At 55.9% G+C, this 18,717-nt stretch overlaps 2 protein-coding genes across 3 annotated transcripts in view; one reads left to right on the plus strand and one right to left on the minus strand.

The window, feature by feature from the left end:
- Window positions 1–93: 93 nt before the first annotated feature.
- On the plus strand, window positions 94–15,666 carry MEST (mesoderm specific transcript). Of its 2 annotated transcripts, XM_071552901.1 has the most exons (12): window positions 94–137; window positions 2,674–2,828; window positions 4,207–4,286; window positions 4,654–4,731; window positions 6,588–6,724; window positions 6,956–7,014; window positions 8,360–8,400; window positions 8,582–8,652; window positions 9,774–9,875; window positions 11,510–11,586; window positions 13,263–13,326; window positions 14,846–15,666. In XM_071552901.1, exons 2-12 carry the CDS (start codon window positions 2,675–2,677, stop codon window positions 14,961–14,963), a joined length of 981 nt encoding a protein of 326 aa, XP_071409002.1. In that variant the 5' UTR covers window positions 94–137; window position 2,674; the 3' UTR covers window positions 14,964–15,666. The 2 variants fall into 2 exon arrangements, with proteins under 2 accessions (XP_071409002.1, XP_071409003.1); XM_071552902.1 differs by lacking the exon at window positions 9,774–9,875.
- COPG2 (COPI coat complex subunit gamma 2) overlaps window positions 15,569–18,717 on the minus strand; it is a 35,983-nt gene continuing 32,834 nt past the window's right edge. The window contains exons 21-24 of the mRNA XM_071552900.1: window positions 18,380–18,477; window positions 17,250–17,388; window positions 17,037–17,135; window positions 15,569–15,987 (exon numbers count right to left, since the gene is read on the minus strand). Of these exons, the coding sequence (XP_071409001.1) occupies window positions 15,857–15,987; window positions 17,037–17,135; window positions 17,250–17,388; window positions 18,380–18,477 (467 nt within the window). The 3' untranslated portion in view covers window positions 15,569–15,856. The remainder of the gene's footprint in view (window positions 15,988–17,036; window positions 17,136–17,249; window positions 17,389–18,379; window positions 18,478–18,717) is intronic.

Below are 18,717 nucleotides of genomic sequence, written 5' to 3' on the forward strand. Positions count from 1 at the left end.
CCGCCTGGCGCGTTGCTGGGCAGCGGGAGAGACGCGGCGGGCGGGCGGGGGGCGTGGCCAAAGAGCCCCGCCCATGTCGCCTCCCGCGCATGCGCCGTGCCCGGCGGTGAGCGCGCCCGCGGCGGCCCCGAGCGCAGGTGAGGGGCGCGCGCACCGGGGGAGGCCCCGCCCACCGAGGGGAGGGGGCGGGGCCTGAGGGGCGAGAGGGGGTGGAGGGGGCGGGGCTTGTGGGGATGTGGGCGGGGTTTGTGGGGTACAGGCGGGGGTGCAGGGGAGGGGGCGTGGCTTGTGGATGGGCGGGCTTGGACGTGGGCGGGGCTTGTGCAGTGTGGGCGGGGCTTATATGGTATGGGCGTGGCTTATGGGGCTATGATCGGGCTAGTGAGGTGTGGGCGGGGCTTGTGGGGATATGGGCGTGGTTTGTGTTAAGTGGGCATGGCTTGTGTGAATGTGGGCGTGGCTTGTGGTGTGTGGGCGGGGCTTGTGGAGATATGGGCGGGGTTTGTGTGATATGGGCGTGGCTTGTGGGGATATGATCGGGTTTGTGAGGTGTGGGCGGGGCTTTTGGGGATATGGGCGGGTTTGTGGAATATGGGCTGGGCTTGTGTTGTATGGGCGGGGGTTGTTGGATATGGGCGTGGTTTGTGGGATATGGGTGTGGTTTGTGGGATATGGGCGTGGGTTTGGATGTGGGCGTGGTTTGGTGGATATGGGCGGGGCTTGTGAGGGTGTGGCTTGTGAGTGAGACTTGGGGGTTGTGTGTTTTCCCCCCCTCTCCCCTTTGGCTGCCATTGAGCCCCTGCCCCAATGGGGTTATGGCCCCCCCCTCAGAACACCCATGGAGTCATTGCACCCCCTGAGACCCCAGTGGGGTCATGGCCCCCCCTCAGACCCCGCTATGACCCCATGAACCCCTCAGACCCCCCAGTGGGGTCATGGCCCCCCCTCAGACCCCGCTATGACCCCATGAACCCCTCAGACCCCCCAGTGGGGTCATGACTCCCCTCAGACCTCCCTATGACCCCATGAACCCCTCAGACCCCCCAGTGGGGTCATAGCCCCCCTCAGACCTCCCTATGACCCCATGAACCCCTCAGACCCCCCAGTGGGGTCATGACTCCCCTCAGACCCCGCTATGACCCCATGAACCCCTCAGACCCCCCAGTGGGGTCATGACTCCCCTCAGACCCCGCTATGACCCCATGAACCCCTCAGACCCCCCAGTGGGGTCATGACTCCCCTCAGACCCCGCTATGACCCCATGAACCCCTCAGACCCCCCAGTGGGGTCATAGCCTCCCCTCAGAACCCCTGTAAGTCCATAAACCCCTCAGACTCCCCAATGGGACCCATGTCCCCTCTCAGCTCCCAGATGGGATCCATGTCCTCCCTCAGACCCCCAAATGGGATCCATGTCCCCCCAGAGACCCAAATGGGATCCATGTCCCCCCAAATGGGATCCAAGTCCCCCCTGAGACCCCAAATGGGATCCATGTCCCCCCAAATGGGATCCAAGTCCCCCCTGAGACCCCAAATGGGATCCATGTCCCCCCTGAGATCCCAAATGGGATCCGTGTCCCCCCAATGGGATCCAAGTCCCCCCTGAGACCCCAAATGGGATCCATGTCCCCCCAAATGGGATCCATGTCCCCCCTCAGACCCCAAACTGGATCCACATCCCCCCAAATGGGATCCATGTCCCATGGGATCAGACCCCAAATGGGATCCCCAGTGCAATCTGTGGGGACATGGGGAGTTTTGGGAACATGGAGGTGGAATGAGAGAGTTTTGGGGGCACAGAGGTGGGTTCTGGGGGCCATGGCAGTGTTGGGGGGCACAGAGGTGGGTTCTGGGGGCCATGGCAGTGTTGGGGGGCACAGAGGTGGGTTTTGGGCACACAGAGTTGGGTTCTGGGCACACACAGGGGGGTTCTGGGGGCCATGGCAGTGTTGGGGGGCACAGAGGTGGGTTCTGGGCACACAGAGGTGGGTTCTGGGGGCACAGAGGTGGGTTCTGGGGGCCATGGCAGTGTTGGGCACACAGAGGTGGGTTCTGGGCACACAGAGGTGGGTTCTGGGGGCACAGAGGTGGGTTCTGGGGGCCATGGCAGTGTTGGGCACACACAGGTGGGTTCTGGGGGCCATGGCAGTGTTTGGGGGCACAGAGGTGGGTTTTGGGGGCACAGAGGTGGGTTCTGGGGGCCATGGCAGTGTTGGGGGGCACAGAGGTGGGTTCTGGGCACACCCAGGTGGGTTCTGGGCACACACAGGTGGGTTCTGGGCACACACAGGTGGGTTCTGGGGGCCATGGCAGTTCTGGGCACACAGAGGTGGGTTCTGGGCACACACAGGTGGGTTCTGGGCACACACAGAGGTGGGTTCTGGGGGCCATGGCAGTTCTGGGCACACAGAGGTGGGTTCTGGGCACACAGAGGTGGGTTCTGGGCACACAGAGGTGGGTTCTGGGGGCCATGGCAGTTCTGGGCACACAGAGGTGGGTTCTGGGCACACAGAGGTGGGTTCTGGGCACACAGAGGTGGGTTCTGGGGGCCATGGCAGTTCTGGGCACACAGAGGTGGGTTCTGGGCACACACAGGTGGGTTCTGGGGGCCGTGGGGATGGCCGGGGGGCTGTGCCATCCCCGAGCATCGCGGCTGTCCCTGCTGTCCCCGCAGGATGAAGGAGTGGTGGGTGCAGGTGGGGCTCCTGGGCCTGCCCCTCCTGGCCGTGTACCTGCAGGTCCCACCCCCCCAGCCCTCGCCCCCCCTGCGCTCCTGGAGAGCCTCCGGAACCTTCTTCACCTACAAACACCACAACATCTTCTACAGAGGTGAGGGAGCCTGGAATGGGAATGTCGGGATCATCCCGGTGGGGAGCGGGGCTGGGGGGGGGTCTCAAGGGAAAATCCCACCTGGAATGATGGATCTTAGAGGAGTCTGGATCCAGTGGGGCTGGATCAAAACATCTGGATTGGCCAAATGGGATCCATGTTCTCCTCAGACCCCAAATGGGATCCATGTGCCCCCAAATGGGTTCCATGTCCCCCCAAATGGGTTCCATGTCCCCCCAATGGGATCCATGTCCCCCCTCAGACCCCAAATGGGATCCATGTCCCCCCAAATGGGTTCCATGTCCCCCCAATGGGATCCATGTCCCACTCAGACCCCAAATGGGATCCATGTGCCCCCAAATGGGATCCATGTCCCCCCTCAGACCCCCCAATGGGATCCATGTCCCCTTCAGACCCCAAATGGGATCCATGTCCCCCCAATGGGATCCATGTGCCCCCTCAGACCCCCAAATGGGATCCATGTTCCCCCAATGGGATCCATGTCCCCCCTCAGACCCCAAATGGGATCCATGTCCCCCAAAATGGGATCCATGTCCCCCCTCAGACCCCAAATGGGATCCATGTCCCCCAAAATGGGATCCATGTGCCCCCTCAGACCCCAAATGGGATCCATGTGCCCCCTCAGACCCTAAATGGGATCCATGTCCCCCCTCAAACCCCCCATATGGGATTCATGTCCTCCCAAATGGGATCCACATCACCCCAAATGGGATCCATGTCCCCCCAAATGGGATCTATGTCCCCCCTCAGACCCCAAATGGGTTCCATGTCCCCTCAAATGGGATCCATGTCCCCCCAAATGGGATCCATGTCCCTCCAAACTGGATCCATGTCCCTCCAAATGGGATCTATGTCCCCCCAAATGGGATCCACATCCCCCTCAGACCCCAAACTGGATCCACATCACCCCAAATGGGATCCACATCCCCCTCAGACCCCCCAAATGGGATCCATGTCCCCCCAAATGGGATCTATGTCCCCCCTCAGACCCCTAAAATGGGACCCACACCCCCCTCAGACCCCAAAAACAGGAAGGCCCCAACCCTGGTCAGTTCTTGTACCTTGGTGGTGTTGGGAAGGATCCCAAGAGCCTCCAAAGGATCCCAGCACGGAGAAGATCCTGGGAACCCTTTTTGCTGGAGCAGCTCCAAACCATTTGGGTTCAATAAATCCCTGGATTCCACCCCATGCCCAGTTCCAGTGGCCACTCCGTGTTTCCCACTGGGAATTTGGGATAGGAATCAACCCCATCCCTGGTTTTGGGGAGCGAGGGCAGAGGTGGGTGGGTGCAAAGCCCATCCTGAGAGGAGGAATTCCATGGGAAGAGCCAATCCCAAGGTGTCCATTCCCTCCGCAGACTCGGCCGGCGCCGTGGGCAGCTCCGACATCGTGATCCTCCTGCACGGATTCCCAACCTCCAGCTATGACTGGAACAAGGTGCATTCCCACAGCACATCCCGGGGTTTGCCCTCTCTGAGGGTCAGGGGGTGGGTCATCCCACTCCAGAGGAGAATTCCCAATCCTTGTGGAGGTCCCACTCTGGGATATCAGCCCTGCTCCTCTCCCAACACCCTGCGTGGCATCCAAGCTCTGCTCACATTCCCACATTCCATCCCAAAGCTGGAAAAGACCCCCAGCTCTTTACTGGGGTGGGGTTTTTTTGGGATAGTCTGGCTGTTTTTTGGGAACTTCCTGCTGTTTTCCAGGAGCTGGGAGGTGCTCCCTGTGGGGCGGAATCTCCGCGGGGTTTTTCCTCCCTCTGCTCCTTCCCGATGTTTTTGTCATGGATTTCTCCTCTTCCCAGATCTGGGAGGGGCTCACCCAGCGCTTCCACCGCGTCATTGCTCTGGATTTCCTGGGATTTGGCTTCAGTGACAAGCCCGTGAGTAGCCTGGCTGGAGGGTTTTCCAGGGATTCTTCTCCAGCTCCCTGGAAAACTGCCACCTTAGAGTCCCATTTACACCTGGAAAAGGGGCAAGGTGTGGGATAAGGGGGATTGCAGGAGTGGGAGGGTGGGGATGATCCCTGGTGGAGCTTCCCGTGGGTTTGTGGTGATCCCAGACCACCCCTGGCCCCTCTGGAGCAGGGACAGACGGACCCCACCGGCGTTCCGGGACATCCCAATCCAGGGGTGCCAACTGAGAAGCCAAAGGAGACTGGAAATAAAGAGACTTGTGATTCTTTCAGCAGCAAAGGGGTTTGTTAACAATGTTGGAGGCAAAGCCAGTTCCCACTGGGCAACAATTTGTGTAAAATAAGCCATTTATACAGACTTGGGGTCCTGGTTACACCTTCTGATTTCCATATTAGTGACTGGGTGAAATCTTGGGCAGAGCTTTCCTTCTGGCTGGAAATTTGGGTGGGGGTCTCCTGACCTCATCCCTGGGGTGGTCTTGAAGCATCTTCATCACTGTTGGGCTTCTGCCTTTCCTTTGTTCAATGAGCTGTCAAACTTCTTGTGAAATCTGGGCTTTAATCTACAAATCTTGGCTTTAATCTACAAATCTGGGCTTTAATCTACAAATCTTGGCTTTAATCTACAAATCTTGGCTTTGATCTACAAATCTGGGCTTTAATCTACAAATCTGAGCTTTAATCTACAAATCTGGGCTTTAATCTACAAATCTGGGCTTTAATCTACAAATCTTGGCTTTAATCTACAAATCTTGGCTTTAATTCTACAAATCTTGGCTTTAATCTACAAATCTTGGCTTTGACTCTACAAAGTCTTTGCTTGAACTCTACAAAATCTCAGCTTTAATTGTACAAAATCTCAGCTTTAACTCTACAAAATCTCAGCTTTAACTACAAATCCTGGCTTGAACTCTACAAAATCTGGGCTTGAACTGTACAAAATCTTGGCTTTAACTACAAAATCTGGGCTTTAGTTCTACAAAATCTTGGCTGGAACTCTACAAATCTTGACTTTAACACTACAAATCTTGCCTTTAAACTCTACAAAATCTTGGCTTTGTCTCTACAAATCTGGGCTTTAACTCTACAAAATCTTGGCTTTAACTCTACAAAATCTTGGCTTTAATCTACAAATCTTGGCTTTAATTCTACAAAATCTTGGCTCTAACTACAAAATCTGGGCTTGAACTCTACAAAATCTTGGCTCTAACTACAAAATCTGGGCTTGAACTCTACAGTCTTTGCTTGAACTCTACAAAATCTCAGCTTTAATTCTACAAAATCTCAGCTTTAACTACAAATCTTGGCTTTAGCTGCAAATCCTGGCTTTAACTCTACAAAACCTGGGCTTGAACTCTACAAAATCTTGGCTTTAACTCTACAAATCTTTGCTCTAACTCTACAAAATCTTGGCTTTAATTTACAAAATCTTGGCTTTAACTCTACAAATCCTGGCTTGAACTCTACAAATCTTGGCTTTAACTCTACAAATCTTGGCTTTAATTCTACAAAATCTGGGTTTAACTCTACAAATCTCAGCTCTGGGCTCTCAGAAACGTCTGACTGTGCTCAGTTTATGGCCTGGGGGTCTGTTGTGTCAGACTTTGGGTCAGGGAGTGGCCCAGAGCCCCTGGGTGGGATGGACAGAACGTGCCCCGAGTCATTCAGGACTGTTCTCCCCTCAGCAGAACTGGGCCCTGTCACTCTCTCTGTCCTTGCTCTGCCTTCAGCTCTTGTTTTCCAGCTGATCCTTCCCCCCCGGGGGGTCTCTCCCGGGGTTTCTGGGCTCAGGCTCTGACTGGGGCCCCTCTCCTGCTTTTCCAGAGGCCGCACCGCTATTCCATCCTGGAGCAGGCGGGCGTGGTGGAGGGGCTGGTGCGGCACCTGGGGCTGCGCCGGCACCGCATCAACCTGCTGGCGCACGACTACGGCGACACCGTGGCCCAGGAGCTGCTCCACAGGTCATTCCCAGCCCTGGCCCCGCTCCCTGTGCCCATGGAGAGGATTCCCAGGGAGGATGGAGCCCCAAGTCCCCCTTTCTCTCATTCCCGAGGCTCCCATCCATCCAAATCCCAGCAGGGAATCAGGGATGAGCTGGCGTTGCCTCCTGGGTATTCCGTGGGAATTCCTTGTGCTTCCTTGGAGCCTGGAGAGGGTATTTTTGGATTCATCTCCCCCTCTGGTGTCCCCAGGTATGAGCACAATAAAACTGGGAGCATCCTGATCAACAGCCTGTGCTTATCCAATGGAGGTGAGGATTGACCGGAGCGCCGGGATGGGGATCCTGGGATGGGGATCCATGGGATGGGTGTCCATGAGATGGGGATCCTGGGATGGGGATCCTGGGATGGGCGTCCATGGGATGGGGATCCATGGGATGGGTGTCCATGGGATGGGGATCCATGGGATGGGGATCCATGGGATGGGTGTCCATGGGATGGGTGTCCATGGGATGGGGATCCATGGGATGGGGATCCTGGGATGGGGATCCATGGGATGGGTGTCCATGGGATGGGGATCCTGGGATGGGGATACATGGGATGGGTGTCCATGGGATGGGGATACAGGGGATGGGGATACATGGGATGGGTGTCCATGAGATGGGGATCCTGGGATGGGGATCCTGGGATGGGTGTCCATGGGATGGGGATCCATGGGATGGGCGTCCATGGGATGGGCGTCCATGGGATGGGGATCCATGGGATGGGTGTCCATGGGATGGGGATACAGGCGATGGGGATACATGGGATGGGCGTCCATGGGATGGGTGTCCATGGGATGGGCATCCATGGGATGGGGATCCATGGGACGGGTGTCCATGGGATGGGGATACATGGGATGGGCATCCATGGGATGGGGATCCATGGGACGGGTGTCCATGGGATGGGCGTCCATGGGATGGGGATCCATGGGATGGGGATCCATGGGATGGGGATCCATGGGACGGGTGTCCATGGGATGGGCGTCCATGGGATGGGGATCCATGGGATGGGGATACACGGGATGGGGATCCATGGGATGGGGATCCATGGGATCGGTGTCCATGGGATGGGTGTCCATGGGATGGGGATCCATGGGATGGGGATACATGGGATGGGGATACATGGGATGGGCATCCATGGGATGGGGATCCATGGGACGGGTGTCCATGGGATGGGTGTCCATGGGATGGGGATACATGGGATGGGGATACATGGGATGGGGATCCATGGGATGGGTGTCCATGGGATGGGCATCCATGGGATGGGGATCCATGGGATGGGAATCCATGGGATGGGTGTCCATGGGATGGGCATCCATGGGATGGGCATCCATGGGATATGGATCCTGGGATGGGCATCCATGGGATATGGATCCTGGGATGGGGATTCTTGGGATGGGGATACATGGAATGGGGATCCATGGGATGGATGGTGTGGGCTTCAGTTCTCCATCACCTGAATCCCAAGTGAACTGCAATTAAGGTGCTGTAATTAGAGCCTCAATCCCTGCTCCCAGTCCTGGATTCCAGGGTGCCACAAGGTCAGGGAGAGTCTGGAATTTGGGGAGCAAAGCACCTGTGGATTCACAACTCTGTTCTTTGACATCCTTTCCAGGGATTTTTCCTGAAACTCACCACCCCAGGTTCATCCAGAAGGTGAGCTGCTCCCACCCTGGCCCTGCTGGATCCCAAAATCCCAAAGAAACCCCCCTTGGAGCGCTGGTGTCTCATCAGGAGATCCTCATGGGTGTCTCCAGGGTTGGGGCTGGGCTGTGGGAAAAGCTCTCCAAGGAGGATTTATCCAGGTGTACAATCTTCTCTTCCCCTTCTTCCCAAGCTCCTCAAGGAGGGGGGGTTGCTGTCCCACCTCGCCATGAGGATGATGAACTTCTTCTTCTTCTCCATGGGGTGAGTTTTGGTGCTGCTGGGAACCATCTGCAGGGATGTGAGCCAAGCTGGGGAGTGGGAATTAGAAGGAATTCCATGCTGGGAGGGTGGGCAGGGGCTGGGCTGGATTTCCCAGAGAAGCTGTGGCTGCCCCTGGATCCATCCCTGGCAGTGTCCAAGGCCAGGCTGGAGCACCTGGGACAGTGGGAGGGGTTGGGGGTGGAACTGGATGGGCTTTAAATCCCTTCCCACCCAACCCATTCCAGCATTCCCATCAATCAGGAGATTTTGGCTCCACCCTTGGTGCTTCCAGGTCTCTCTGCAGCTGAACCATTCCCAGCCAAGGGAATTGCTGCATCCAGGAGGGCAAGCAGAGCTGAGGATGCTCCTGGCACAGGCAGTGCCCAATTGCTGTGTCCAGTGGGGCCCCAGAGTGCTGAGAGCCCCTGGCAGGGCCTGAAGGGGCTCCAGGAGAGCTGGGGAGGGACTGGGGCCAAGGCCTGGAGGGGCAGGACACAGGGAATGGCTTCCCAGTGCCAGAGGGCAGGGCTGGGGGGGCTGTTGGGAAGGGATTGGTGGGTGGGAGGGTGGGCAGGGGCTGGGCTGGATTTCCCAGAGAAGTTGTGGCTGCCCCTGGATCCATCCCTGGCAGTGTCCAAGGCCAGACTGGAGCACCTGGGACAGTGGGAGGTGTTGGAGTTGGAACGGGATGGGCTTTAAGGTCTTGTCCAACCCCAACCATTCCCTGATTCCATGGATTTGTGCAGCAGGTGAGGAAATCCCTGGCTCTGTCCCCAGGAGAGATTGGCTCTGGATTTGGATGGCCTTGACCCCCTGGGCCATTCCCTCCCCAAACAGCTTTTCCCTCTACACCAAAATCCTCTCCCACAACTGGAATTGCACATTCCAGAGGCAACAAAACCCCCAACCACACTCTGCACAATCATATTTACAGACTTTATCAGTGTTGAAATCCCTCTTTTTTCCCAAAAAAAGCCCTTTCAGTCTGTTCTCCCCACATTTTTGGGAGCACAGCAGCCGATTTTTTGCCTGGAATGTGGAATTTGGAATTGCTGGAAGTTTTTTTGCCCCTGAGTGGGTTTTGAGTCTCTGCTGGGTCTCCCTGAACTCCCTTTTTCCAGGCTGGGAGCAGTTTTTGGGCCCCACACACAACCCTCCCGGGCAGAGCTCTGGGATATGTGGACGGCGCTGCGGAATAACGACGGGAATCTCGTCATGGACAGGTAGGGCCCTGCTCATCCCTGCAGGAGCTTCCTTGGATTCCAGCTCCGAGATTCCCAGAGCTCATCCAGGCTCCCCAGAGCTTCTTTTGGATCACCTGCATCCCAGAAACAGCTGGGGTGGGATGTAGGATTCCCACTGGGATAATGCAAGGCAGGGAAATGGTTTGGAATTGGATCCAAGCCTGCAGAGCTGGAGTTGTACATGGGAATGTTTCTTTGGAATTCAAGGGCTTGGATTGGGGGGTGTTAAATCTGGGGCAGGGGAACAGATTCCCTGGCACTGTCCCAGGAGATCTGCCTTGGGATTTGGTCAGCCTTGACCTTCTGGGCCATTCCCAGAACCCTCAGTGCCAAATCTCCGGGTTGGGAGGTTTGGAAGGACCTTTTGCTCCAGTTTGGGAGGTTTGGAAGGACCTTTTGCTCCAGTTTGGAAGGACCTGTTTGCTCCAGTTTGGGAGGACCTGTTTGGTCCAGTTTGGGAGTTTTGGAAGGACCTGTTTGCTCCAGTTTGGGAGGACCTGTTTGCTCCAGTTTGGAAGGACCTGTTTGCTCCAGTTTGGGAGGACACGTTTGGTCCATTTGCTCCAGTCTGGCAGGACCTGTTTGTTCCAGTTTGGAAGGACCTGTTTGGTCCATTTGGGAAGTTTGGGAGGTTTGGAAGGACCTGTTTACTCCATTTGGGAGGTTTGGAAGGACCAGTTTGCTCCAGTTTGATAGGACCTGATTGTTCCAGTTTGGGAGGTTTGGAAGGACCTGTTTGCTCCATTTGGGAGGTTTGGAAGGACCTATTTGGTCCATTTGGGAAGTTTGGAAGGACCTGTTTGCTCCAGTTTGGAAAGACCTGTTTGCTCCATTTGGGAAGTTTGGAAGAACCTGTTTGCTCCAGTTTGGAAGGATCTTTTTGCTCCAGTTTGGAAGGTGTGGAAGGACCTGTTTGGTCCACTTGGGAAGTTTGGAAGGATCTGTTTGCTCCATTTGGGAGGTTTGGAAGGACCTGTTTGTTCCAGTTTGGAAGGATCTTTTTGCTCCAGTTTGGGAGGTTTGGAAGGACCTGTTTGCTCCAGTTTGGAAAGACCTGTTTGCTCCATTTGGGAAGTTTGGCAGAACCTGTTTGCTCCAGTTTGGAAGGATCTTTTTGCTCCAGTTTGGGAGGTTTGGAAGGACCTGTTTGCTCCATTTAGGAGGTTTGGAAGGACCTGTTTGCTCCAGTTTGGAAGGATCTTTTTGCTCCAGTTTGGGAGGTTTGGAAGGACCTGTTTGCTCTATTTGGGAAGTTTGGAAGGACCTGTTTGTTCCAGTTTAGGGGGTTTGGAAGGGCCTGTTTGCTCCAGTTTGGCAGGACCTGTTTGCTGCAGTTTGGGAGGTTTGGAAGGACCTGTTTGCTCCATTTAGGAGTTTTGGAAGGACCTGTTTGCTCCAGGTTGTGGCTTTTAGGAGGATCTTTTGGTTGCGAGTCCAGTGTCCCTGTCCAATGTCTCTTTCTCCCACTGGGAGAGCTGTTTCTGAGCTCAGGGGTGACCATTCTGCTGCTGTCCCAGGGTGATCCAGGGGGATGCAGATCCCACCTGGGTGTCCATGGCCCTGGGAGCACATTCCAGGCCCCCAGAGGAACCATAACAAGGGATTCTCTTCAGTGTTTTGCAGTACCTGGACCAGAGGAAGCAGCACAGGGACCGCTGGGTTGGGGCTTTGATGTCCACCTCTGTCCCATGTGAGTTTGAATCCGTTCCTTCATGGCTTGGGATTGGTGGGAATTGGCCCCTTCCATTCAAGGCTGGAGCTTCCCAGTGTCCTGATGATGATGATGAAGCTCAAATCCAGGGGGAGCATCCCAAACTTCCCTGCTCCAGCTTCAGTCACACCTGCACTCAGCATGGGGAGGCCACACCTGGAGTGCCGTGCCCAGTTGTGGCCCCTCAGCTCAGGGAGGACATTGAGGGGCTGGAGAGGGGCCAGAAAAAGGGACCTGGGGGTTGGATTGACAGGAGCTGAACATGACCCAGAGTGTGCCCAGGTGGGCAACAAGGCCAGTGGTGTCCTGGCCTGGATCAGGAATGGTGTGCCCAGCAGGCCCAGGGCAGTGATTGTGCCCCTGGGTGGGCACTGGGGAGGCCACACCTGGAGTGCTGTGCCCAGTTGTGGCCCCTCAGCTCAGGAAGGACATTGAGGGGCTGGAGAGGGGCCATAAAAAGGGACCTGGGGATTGGATTGACAGGAGCTGAACATGACCCAGAGTGTGCCCAGGTGGGCAACAAGGGCAGTGGTGTCCTGGCCTGGATCAGGAATGGTGTGCCCAGCAGGACCAGGGCAGTGATTGTGCCCCTGGGTGGGCACTGGGGAGGCCACCCCTGGAGTGCTGTGCCCAGTTGTGGCCCCTCAGCTCAGGAAGGACATTGAGGGGCTGGAGCAGGGCCAGAGCAGAGCCCCGAGGCTGGAGAAGGGCCTGGAGCCCCAGCCCTGTGAGGAGAGGCTGAGGGAGCTGGGGGGGTTGAGGCTGCACAAGAGGAGGCTCAGGGGGCACCTCAGCACTGCCCACAACTCCCTGACAGGGGGTTGGAGCCAGGGGGGGTTGGTCTCTTCTCCCAGGCAACCAGCAGGAGAAGAAGAGGGCCCAGGCTGGAGCTGTGCCAGGGCAGGCTTGGGGTGGCCATTGGCAAGCAATTCTTTGCAGAGAGAGTGCTCAGGCCTTGGCAGGGGCTGCCCAGAGAGGGGGGGGATTCTCCGTGCCTGGAGGGGTTTCAGGTGACACTGGATGTGGCACTCAGTGCCAGGGGCTGGGGGGCACAGGGGGCTTGGAGCGAGGGCTGGGCTGGGTGGTCCCAGAGGTCTCTTCCAACCCAAATCATTCCATGATTCCATTCTCACCATCTGTGGAGGTGTCTAAGATGAGTCTGGACGTGGCACTCAGTGCCAGGATCCAGTAACCAAAGTGAGGTTGGACCAAGAGTTGGACTTGATGGTCCCAGAGGGCTCTGCCACCCCACTCCATTCCATGATTCCATTGTCACTATCCCTGGAGGGGTTTCAGGTGACACTGGATGTGGCACTCAGTGCCAGGGGCTGGGGGGCACAGGGGGCTTGGGGCGAGGGCTGGGCTGGAGGGGCTCACAGGGCTCTGCCAACCCAGAGCATTCCAGGATTATTTGATTCCATGAAAGAGTTTGTCCCACTGAGCAGAGAACATTCCCTTGGAGGCTCATCCCAGGGAAGCTGAGGAGCTTTTCAAGCCCAGAGAAGTTGCAGCCAAGGAAGGGGTTGGTGTTGGAGGCTCTTTGAGTGGAAACTTCCCAAACTCCCTGTGAGGGGAAATCTGGTTTGCAGCAAGGCCTCCTTGGCTTGGCTCAGGGATGCCCTGGGACAGACAATCCTTGTGCTTCTCTCTTCCAGTGCACCTGATCTACGGGCCCCTGGACCCTGTGAATCCACACCCAGAGTTCCTCCAGCTGTACAAGTAAGGCCACCCCCCCCACCAGGAGGGCTCCTGGGGCCTCATTCCAAGGGGGGTTTGTCTGCCTTGGCCTCCAATCCCGTTCTCCTGGAGGCTGTTCCTAATTCCCATCTGGAACCTGCACAGCCAAGTGACTCCATCAGAGCCTTGATGCAGTTTGGGAACAGTTTCCCCTTTTTAGGCATCAAAGTCACAACTTTCAGTTGGATTTTAAAAGCACAGGGGGAGGATTTAAAGCCTGAGGGAGTTTTCTCTTCCAAACTGACCTGAAGGAAACCCAGCACCTGGAAAAGCAGCTGTTGGATCCCAAAGCCCCGCTGGGGGTGGAATCCCAGCTCTGCCTCCTCACTGACCTCAGCACTGTCTGGAACTGCCTGAAGGGAAGTTCTGGCCAGCTGGGGGTTGGTCTCTTCTCCCAGGCACTCAGCAATAGGACAAGGGGGCACGATGGGCTCAAGCTCTGCCAGGGGAAATTGAAGTTGGAGATCAGGAGGAAATTCTTTGCAGAGAGAGTGCTCAGGGATTGGAATGGGCTGCCCAGAGAGGGGGTGGATTCCCCATCCCTGGAGGGTTTTCAGCTGAGCTTGGCCGTGGCACTGAGTGCCATGATCTGGTAAAGGGACTGGAGTTGGACCAAGGGTTGGACTTGATGATCTTAGAGGTCTTTTCCAACCCAATCCATTCTGTGATTCTATGGATGTGACACTGAGTGAGAATCCACATCTTGATCCAACCCCACTGTGATCACCAGCCCAGGGCACAGAGTGCCAGAGTGATCCCAGTGGGGTTGGATCAAGGGTTGGACTTGATGATCTCAGAGGTCTCTTCCAACCCAACTGAGAAGAGAAGAGCAACGAGGCTGGAGAAGGGCCTGGAGCACAAGTGCTGTGGGGAGAGGCTGAGGGAGCTGGGGGTGTTCAACCTGGAGAAGAGGAGGCTCAGAGGTGACCTCAGCACTGTCTGGAACTGCCTGAAGGGAAGTTCTGGCCAGGTGGGGGTTGGTCTCTTCTCCCAGGCACTCAGCAATAGGACAAGGGGGCACGATGGGCTCAAGCTCTGCCAGGGGAGTTTTAGGTTGGAGATCAGGAAAAAATTCTTTGCAGAGAGAGTGCTCAGGGATTGGAATGGGCTGCCCAGAGAGGGGGTGGATTCCCCATCCCTGAAGGGTTTTCAGCTGAGCTTGGCCGTGGCACTGAGTGCCATGATCTGGTAAAGGGACTGGAGTTGGACCAAGGGTTGGACTTGATGATCTCAGAGGGCTTTTCCAACCCAATCCATTCTATGGATGTGGCACTGAGGGAGAATCCACCATATCTTGATCCAACCCCACTGTGATCACCAGCCCAGGGCACTCTGTGCCCTGGGCTGGTGATCACAGTGGGGTTGGATCAAGGGTTGGACTTGATGATCTCAGAGGTCTTTTCCAACCCAATCCATTCTATGATTCTATAACTGGTGGCACTGGGCTGAGCTGCTGCAGTTCCTGTGCTTGGGATAAAGCCTTGCTCCATTCCTCCCACAGGAAGGTGCTTCCCACCTCCACAGTGTCCGTGCTGGATGACCACATCAGCCACTACCCACAGCTGGAGGATCCCATGGGATTCCTGAACTCCTACCTGAACTTCATCAACTCCTTCTGAGCCGCTGCCGCTCCAGTTCTCGCTCTCTGGTTCCCACTCAGGCTTTGGGGACAGGAAGAATCCTTGGCTTTATCTCCCACATCCAACACTTTGAACTCACACCCTCATCCTGGGCTGCATCAAATCCTTGGAGCACCAGGAAAAGATGAGGGAGGTGTGGGAAAAGTGGAGTTAGAGGAGCCAACAGCTCTTGTACCTTCAGGACCAGCCTAACTCTGGATTTAGAGGTTAAATTAGCATTAAATCAGTGTTTCTTCCTTCCTCCCTCACCATGAGTTGGTAAAGAAGCACCAGAGAGATGGACAAGTTCCCTCAGTCACCACAAGGTTCCTCCATCCCCTTCCCTCCCTAATTCTGGGATGTTTCCCATTCTGAGCCCAGGAAAAAGCTGCTCTGGTGCTTGGAATCACCTGATGTAAATCAGCCTCAAGGGATGAAGTTCAGTCTCTCTGTACATTGATTTTCCCATGTGGAACAATCATGGAAACACAGGTTTGTGTGGGTTTGATCTGCTCTTTGGAGATTTCATTTGGGAATAAGGAGCTTTTGCTTAACAAAGAGCCATTCAGGGCTATTTTTTTTCTGTACTGAACCAGCCAGAACCAGAACAAGAAATTTCTATTTTATTAACAGCAATTCATATGAATTCCACCACTTGAACCAGTGTTTATTTTCTGATAATAAAAACCACTTTTGGACAAAAGTCCCGACTCGGTTTCCTCTTCCCCGTTTCCACTTTGAGCGGCTGGAGATGCCATGAAGTAGGTGGGAATGTGAGTGCCAAGGAGGGAAGGGACATGGGAATGGCCAACCCCAGCCAGCCACTAATGTAACATCCCAGAAAACACTTCCCAGGCTGAGGGATAAACCCACATGCAGAAGGGCAGAGGGGCTCAGCCCACGGACGCCAGGATGACATCCACAGATGTCTCGTCCTTGCTCCTCACCGTCACCTGCATGGTCACCCCGTCCCCCAGAGCCAGCCTGGCCCTCACCAGCACGTCACAGCCACCTCTGTACACACCTGGGGACAGAGCCAGGCAGGGTTAGCTCAGCAGAGGCTCAGGGGTCCAGTCCCGGAGACAACAGCAAGGCAGGTTTAGTTTTTACCCCAGTGCTCCCCTTGGGTCAGCCCAACCCCATGGGATGCTCCAGGATGGGGGGGAAGAGGGGCTGGAAAGCTGGGAATGGCCCTGGGGGTGCTGGTGGGAACAAACCCAGGGCAGGGATTATCCCCCTGTGCTGGGACCTTTGGAAGCCCCTCTTGGAACCCTGGGGAAGCTCTGGGCCCTCACAAGAGAGACACGGAGGGGCTGGAGCGTGTGCAGGGCAGGGAATGGAGCTGGGAAGGGGCTGGAGAATCCTGAGGGAGCTGGGGGGGGCTCAGCCTGGAGCAAAGGAGGCTCAGGGGGCACCTTCTGGCTCTGCAATCCCTGCCAGGAGGGGGGAGCCGGGACAGGGGGTCGGGCTGTGCCCCAGGGCACAGGGACAGGAGGAGAGGGCACGGCCTCAGGCTGGGCCAGGGCAGGGGCAGGGGGGATTTGGGGAAATTCCTGCCTGGAAAGGGTGGTCAAGGATTGGAACAGGCTGACAGTGCCCATCCCTGGAGGGGTTTCAAGTCTCCCTGTGGCTGTGGCACTTGGGGACATGGGCAGTGTGGCCTTGGCAGTGCTGGGGATGGTTGGACTCCAGGGGCTCCGAGGGCTTTTCCAACCCCAGTGATTCCCTGATTTTAGAAGAAGCTGTGGGTGCTGCAGGGCCAGTCAGGATGTGTCTTTAGTGATAGAACTGGAGAACAAGGTGGCCCCAGAATTGACCTTCTGAGATCAATTCCCTGCCTGAGGTTATTTAGCTCTCAATCCAGAGGATTCCTTCCCATTCCCACAGGGAGAATTCCTCCACTCCAAGGGACAGAGCTGAGCCCGAGCACATCCAAGACAGCAGAACCCAAGAGCACCACCCTGCTGGTTCACTCCAGCCATTTACAGAGAAAAACCTCCCAAAATAAGAGCAGAATCCCCTAAAGCATTTCCCTCCATTGGAAACATGGAATCCAACAGCAGGAACACTTACCAGCCAGGTAGAGAGTGTGGGAATTTTTGTTCTCTGGCACTTTATCCGACCTCTCACAGGGCTGCATCCCCAGGAATTTGATGATGTTGTTCACAGCCTCTGCATGCAGAGATTGAAGCAGGAATTACCTCCAGGGAATTCCCAACCACACTGAATACATCCCAGCATGGAGATTTACCACGTGGGGCACCAGGAAATGAGAGACCATCTCACCATCCAGGGTTTTAATGGAACTGAGTGCAAAGGTTTCTTCTTTCTCAAAGGCATCTCCCACTTCCTCCCACGCAGCTGCAAAGTTGGGCTTCAAGACCTTCTGGATATGGTCAGACACAGTCACTTCCAGGTCTTCCAGCTGAGGGAAAGGGAGAGGAGATTTTCAGGGCAGTGACAGGAATGATCCTCACCTTGGAAAGGCAAAGAGCCAGCAGCAATTTGCCAAGACAGCTCTGGCATGAGGGGTTTTAATTTTGGGACAGGCACAGGTTAATGGCTTCTAAAAAGAGGAAAAATAAGTGATTATGGTGGTCTTTTATAAATCTTAAAAACATTCCCACAATGGATCTGTGGGACTAATGGAGAGCAGGAAATGAGGCCACCACTTTGTGGGCAAAGTCCATCAAAGCTCTTACTGGGCATCCATGGACAGAGACTTTATCAGGATCCATGGAATCACACAGGTTTGGGGTGGGAATTAAAGCCCACCCAGTTCCACCCCAACCCCTCCCACTGTGCCAGGTGCTCCAGCCTGGCCTTGGACACTGCCAGGGATGGATCCAGGGGCAGCCACACCTTCTCTGGGAAATCCAGCCCAGCCCCTGCCCACCCTCCCACCCACCAATCCCTTCCCAACAGCCCCCCCAGCCCTGCCCTCTGGCACTGGGAACCATTCCCTGTGTCCTGCCCCTCCAGGCCTTGGCCCCAGTCCCTCCCCAGCTCTCCTGGAGCCCCTTCAGGCCCTCCCAGGGGCTCTCAGCTGTCCCTGGACCCTTCTCTTCTTTCCAGCACCTCCTGCCATCTGACTTGTATTTCCATATGGATAACACAATAAACAGGAGTGCAAATGCTGGGGGTGCAAAGACTGGGCCACAGTTGTGAAAACAAACAATGGAAGTTATTCCTTCCTTCCTTCCTTCCTGCCTGTCTGTGCCCACAATCCCCACCTCCACAGGGCACTAAAACCCAGGGAGTGTTTGGGGAAGGATCTAAAATGACACACTGGGAGTGTTTTGGTGTTCCAGGCAGGAACATCCTTCCTTCCCAGTGACTTCAGATCTGCAAGGAAACTGTCCCATGTGTTTTTCCAGCTAATGACAAGGGGCAGAGGCACCAAACCCTGGGCTTACCACATACTCATCCTCGTAGCCATCCTCCTCTGGCACCCCAGTGCTGGGGTCACAGTCCCTCACAGTGAACTTCATGGTGCAGCTGAAGGTACAGGCAACTGGGGAGGGGACAGAGACCTGGGATGAGCAGGGACACTGGGAGGGGTGTCACTGTCCCAGGAACACCCTGGGTTTGGGAGGAAGGCCCAAGGGATCTCAGGGAGCCCCAGGGTGAGGGGAGCAGGGTGCCAGCTCCCAGTGCTGCAGGGGATCCAGCCAGCAGCAGCTGCCAGGAGAAATGCCACAAGGATTCCTGCCAAAGGCACAGCTCAGGGAATCCAGGTTACAGAATCACAGAA

This window comes from Pithys albifrons, chromosome 3, assembly GCF_047495875.1.
Source record: "Pithys albifrons albifrons isolate INPA30051 chromosome 3, PitAlb_v1, whole genome shotgun sequence".
NCBI lineage: Eukaryota > Metazoa > Chordata > Aves > Passeriformes > Thamnophilidae > Pithys > Pithys albifrons.